We start from the raw sequence: 6,136 nt of genomic DNA on the forward strand, positions 1-6,136 counted from the left end.
TCCCTTTTACCTTGTACAAATCTCATACTTTACCAGCCCCAGGCCATCACATTACCTTCACCAGGCTTGACAGATGGCGTCATGTACTCTTCAAGCATCTTTTCACTTGTTCTGTGTCTCACAAAGGTTCTTCTGTGTGATCCAAATACCTCAAACTTTGATTCATCTGTCCATAACACTTTTTTCCAATCTTTCTCTGTCCAATGTCTTTGTTCTTTTCGCCATATTAATCTTTTCCTTGTATTGGCCAGTCTCAGATATGTTTTTTTCTTTGCCACTCTGCCTAGAAGGCCAGCATCCCGGAGTCGCCTCTTCACTGTAGATGTTGACACTGGCGTTTTGCAGGTACCATTTAATGAAGCTGCCAGTTGAGGACCTGTGAGGAATCTATTTCACAAACTAGAAACCCTAATGTACTGGTCTTTTTGCTCAGTTGGCAAGTTCAAGAACAAGAATAGACAGTTGAGTTTCCCATGAAAATTTCTCTTTTTTTTGGCCGTTTTGAAAGGTAATCAAACCCACAAATTTGATACTCCAAATACTCAACTAGCACAAAGGAAGGCCAGTTTTATAGCTTTTCTAACGAGAAAACCCATTTTCAACTATGCTTACATAATTGCACAAGGGTTTTCTAAACATCTTCTAACGCAATTAGTAAACACAATATACCATATTAGAATACCTGAGTGATGGTTGCTGGAAATAGGCCTTTATACACCTATGTAGATATTCCTTTAAAAGCCAGATGTTTGCAGCTAGTATAGTCATTTACCACATTAACATTGTATGGTGTGTATTTCTGATTCATTTAATATGATCTTCATTAAAAAAAAAAACAGAGTTTTTCTTAAAAAAATAAGGACATTTCTAAGTGACCCCAAACTTTTGAACATTAGTAAATATGTGTATTTCACAAACTAGAAACCCTAATGTACACACACACACACACACACACACATATCAATCTACGAACTCATACATAAATGCTGTGTTTATTTATATGCTAGAGGGCACCAACAAAGATCATAAATTAAATTGCATAGGGATGGCTCTTCACCTAACCTATAAATGAAATAATCTAGCTCTGTCCAGTAAAGCAACATCAAATATACTATTTGCATATTTTAAGGGTGAGAGTGTAAATGTAAGCTGTGCTTTTTAAAGTAGAAAAAAAAAACATCATTCAGTTTATTATCTTGAGGAGAGCATGTTTTCAATTAGAGTCAGTTCATATGGAATCAGTAGTACTAGCGAAAAATAACTGTCTTTGCTAGGCTGGTTTAGTCCTTGTGAGGACAAAAGTATTAACATCACATAATTCCTGTTTAAATAAGAACATATAGTTAGGTTTTAATGCTATGTGCTGTTGTGAAGGTGTCCAGTACCAAATGAGATGGCTCCATGTATCCTCTTGAATGCCATGGCAGTGAATGCCAATTGTGGCTTGAGAAATCTGTATTCTTAATAGTGCCAGGACACTGTTTCATGCCTGTTTTAATACCGTGATACACAATTATGCAGACATGGCTACACTATTTTAGCATGGCTCAAACAAACTAGTTGTTGTATTCTGTATTGGACATTTTTACATAGCATAAAAAGACAGACATTTCCTTGAAAGTCAAATTATTGTTTATTTAGGGTTACTGTTTTATTTTATTGATGCGACAAATGAAAATTATTTTGTAAATTCTGAGATAATGATGTTGGATTGCACTTTAAAATGTTTTAAGAGTCTAAATGAAATAAAAAAAAATGTTTACTTCAAAGCATAAAGTGACCGTCATTGCTATTTTTAAGCATCATGTCATGAATGTCTTAACTGAAAAAGATATTATAAATGTTGGGAAAATTACATTATACCAAAAAAAAAAAAAAAAGCTTACAGCTAAATAAAATTATAGATAACATTGCCAAAGAGAGAAATGTATGGTCTTAACTAGTACTGTGTTTCAAAAAAGGTTACAAGTAAACATCTTTAATGAAAAATAATGGGCGAGTACAGCCAGCTGCAACATACACTCCGATATATTAGTACAATATTAAATGAATGATTATTAGTATAAATTGAGAATTATTAAAAATATATAAATGGATTTTTGTAATAACTTACCGTACAGATCCCTTTCTCTGAATCCATCCTGGTGACACAGCTCAACCATGCAGGGCGCACACACATACAGGACACAGGCTCCTCTATCCCTCGGCAGCATAAGCATAAGCAACCACCGCGGAGAGGACTGGGAGTAGAAGCCCCAGGGACCCAGTCACCAGAGATCCCCAGCCGCTGCCACCTCCCGGGGGAGCTCTGAGAGAAGACGCCGGAGGTTTCAAGATGGCGTCCCGGGAGTCCTGCACTCGGAAAGCCAGAGCCGGTACAGCAGAAGACAGGAACTCAGCGCAAGGTTAGCGGGTGGCACAGGACGTGCAGGAGATGCTTATGGAGGAGGGGAAAAAAGGAGAGAGCCACGGTCCCAAATTAAGGAGATTGTAGCAAGATGATTGCGGAACCCCGGAGATCCACGTCCTCTCACCTATCAGGCCAAGCCACGCCCGACCCCCATTTTTGTACTCAATTTTTTTAAGGGGTGTAAGGTGTGCCATATCATACCAGGGGTGTTACATCAGTCCAGGGGTGAGCCAAGTGTGCTGTATAATACTTTTGGTCAGCCAAGTGTGTCATCATTTCTGGTTTGAGCCAAGTGTGTCATCATTTCTGGGGTGCTGCTAAATCATCCATATAGTTCCTAGGCAGCTGCCCTTTAATTAAAAGAATAAAACCCTTTTTTTTTTTTCAACTGCAGCATTGCAGTCATGTGTGCCGTATAATTCCATGTGTGCTGTATAACTCCATGTGTGCCGTATCAGGTCAGGGGAGCTGCCATCTGTGCCAAATAATTCCTGGGGTGAGCCGTATCTGTCCAGGGGTGATGCTAGGTGTGCCGTGTCAGTCCAGGGGTGATGCTACCTGTGCCGTATCAGTCCAGGGGTGATGCTATCTGTGCCGTATCAGTCCAGGGGTGATGCTACCTGTGCCATATCAGTCCAGGGGTGATGCTACCTGTGCCGTATCAGTCCAGGGGTGATGCTACCTGTGCCGTATCAGTCCAGGGGTGATGCTACCTGTGCCATATCAGTCCAGGGGTGATGCTACCTGTGCCGTATCAGTCCAGGGGTGATGCTACCTGTGCCATATCAGTCCAGGGGTGGTGCTGCCTGTGCTGTATCAGACAATGGGTTATGCTAAGTGTGCCGTGTCAATCCAGGGGTGCTACTAATTGTGCCATATCAGTCCAGTGTTTGTGCCGCCCATTTGTGTCGTTTACCATAGTCATAGAGCTACCTCGGTGCAACCTTTTGGCCGAAAAATAATATTGTGAGGTGTTCAGAATAGACGTAATGATTGGAAATGAATGTTATTGAGGTTAATAATAATGTAGGAGAAAAACAAGAAAAAAGTAGCCTTGAGAGTCAATGAATATATTTTATATAGACTTTATCAATATTAATGATTTCGAAATTGGAGTCCATCATAGGATGGAGCAGAACAGATGGGGGTCAGAGAGAGGACAGGGCTTTAAGGGTATCAGGGTGGCCCTGTAAAACTCAAAAAAATGGCCTGGATTAAGAAGAGGCAGGACAGAATTGTGGGACTCAGGGGAGAGTATGACTGCTCACAATATTGGATTGGCTACCAAGCAAGATCCTATCACCTCTGCTAGTAAACAGTAAAACCCTCTAAGCTCTATTGTGTATGACAGCATCAGTGAGCCCAACACTGCTTTGAGTTGTATTATAATTTTAAAGGGATGAGTTCCCTAATACAAAAATACAGTTGTTTTTCACTATGTTTCAGGAAGAATAAAAAGGCAACATACTGTACGACAATAATTTAGGAAACTTAATCAAATTCAGTTAAACACTTCCATTTAGTACTGCAACATGTCTAGCTAAGAGGTCACATCACGAGCATTACATACTCGCTATTTTTATCAATACACTGGGGTCTCATAATTGTGAAGTTATGATGTTATCTACAGACAATGTAAAAAAAAAATGTCATTCCATGCTTTCACCTGGACAATAAGTTAACAAAACACACCTATTCTGGCAATCCAGGATGTAAGAGAAGGTGGAGACCTAGCAAAACTAGCCTTAAAAAACGAAAAGCAGACACATGGCACAGTTACTTGTATCAGATTATTGACAAGGCAGTAGAGATGCCCGACTACCATGGTCACATTGATGTCTACTTGGCCACTGTGAGGAAGGATAGTTTGCAATGTTGCCATAGATGCTACACGCAGCTCCCACAAACTCTTAGGGGGATATTCAATCTCCGGCGAGCACCTCCCATCGGGGAGATGCCCGCCGGGCCCTATTCAATGCTGTCTTCCCCGACAGCATTGAGCAGGGTATCTCGGCAGAACGAGCCCGACATCACTGGCTGCAGCTCGCCTCTTCCCGGCCGCAACTGGCGGCCACGCCCCCTTTTCGCTCCCCAGCAGGCGGGACATTGAATCCCGCCTGCATGTTCTCGGTCGAGCTGACCGAGAACGGGACTGGGTCACGGCGGTCGAGCAAGCTCGACTGCCGCGACCCTGACATTGAATACCCCCATTAATCCTATAGCTTCCTCTTTTACATATACACAGTAAGGGGTTGCAAACTAGTATCTTGCCTAGGGCCTCATGGTGTTTTATTTCAGTTGTGATGGATGTTACCAGCTCCATAAAAATACAAAACACTGTTCAACAGTTTTAATAAAGAGAGCTTCATAATTAGACAGTATTACTATATGACAATCAGTTCACCTATTATACAGAGAAGCACTCTTCAAATGATAAAAAGTCCTAGCACATTAGGTTGAGTCATGTTGCTCTTCCTTCTCTCCAGAGTCTTCCAGCAGTTCTTGCCACCAGAGCCAAGGATCCGACATCACAATCCAGTGACAACCACAAGTTCCAATTGTTGGAGGATAGAAATAACTGCTGGGCCTGTGTTACTCGCTCAGTCTTTACTTATGATGGAGGACTATGGCTGCTCTAAGATCTGCACACCAGATGATGCTGTGCACAGCAAGTATACTGCCTGCATCCTGGTCAATACCATTGCCCATCACCATTCCCGTTCACACACTGCCTCCCCTCGACATCACCCACTTTCTTCCCCTCACCCTTTCCCTGTTATCACACACTGCCTCTCCTATTTATTATCTGCCTCTCCAAGGCCACGCCCTTGTTGCAAGACCATGCCCACTATTCTAGAAGCATGCACAAATGTATCCTCCCCTTTCTCCTGTCATATCCATGTCGACGCACGATTACATAGACACCAAAAAAAAAAACATGAATAGCTCATGTCAACCTTTTAGCTGTTGAGCTTGCCTATGTCGACCATAAGCTTGTGTCGAACTTTTTGCAGTGTCAACCTAGACACTGTTGACCATCAGTGGACCACCTAGTAACTGTTGACCTAGACATTGTCTATCATCTATACCATAAAACAAATAAACATACCTACCATTACACTTTTATCAAATTTCATATACTTTAAGCATTATTTTATTTACAGACCTTCATTACTCTTAAGTGATTTAAAAGAAAAAGGAAATAAAAAGAAACATGTACCGTATGACTTGGGAATCTGGCTTTCACTGGCTGACTTTACAATTGTGCTGTCACTGTTTATATAGGGGGGCAACTCTTCAAGCGCAACAGTTTCTTCTTCCATTTGTTGAATCTCTTTAAATTTGTTTTGTTCTTGTAACTTTGTGTGGTTTTGAATTACTTTGTTTGCGGTCTCCATCACTACATTGGTATTTAAATTTTCAGCTGCCATTGCCATCAGTTCATCATCATCTTCCCCAGCGTCCCAGGCATCACTTGTGTTGCTTTCAAACTCTTGAAAAGTAGTGACTTTTTTCAACTTTGTAGGCGTCGTTGGAGTCCTCTGAACAGATTTGGTTAAGCTATTAACAAAAATACACAACAATATTAAATAAAAGAAATGGCAATATAGAGTTGAGAAATTCTGTATATAATATATACAAACAAATCTATGTGTAACTATAGATCTGGGAGTCCTAATTTGAATAAAAAAAAAAAAATCTTTAATAGACACAGTGTGTTGGCTA

General features: G+C 40.9%; 1 protein-coding gene across 1 annotated transcript in view; it reads right to left on the reverse strand.

Moving 5' to 3' along the window:
• The window catches only part of TBC1D22A (TBC1 domain family member 22A), a 548,927-nt gene that overhangs the window by 494,749 nt on the left and 48,042 nt on the right, over positions 1 to 6,136 (reverse strand). The window contains exon 3 of the mRNA XM_083182915.1: positions 5,631 to 5,971. Coding sequence (XP_083039041.1) covers positions 5,631 to 5,971 — 341 coding nt within the window. The remainder of the gene's footprint in view (positions 1 to 5,630; positions 5,972 to 6,136) is intronic.

This window comes from Crinia signifera, chromosome 4 (assembly GCF_055691185.1).
Source record: "Crinia signifera chromosome 4, ASM5569118v1, whole genome shotgun sequence".
Taxonomy (NCBI): domain Eukaryota; kingdom Metazoa; phylum Chordata; class Amphibia; order Anura; family Myobatrachidae; genus Crinia; species Crinia signifera.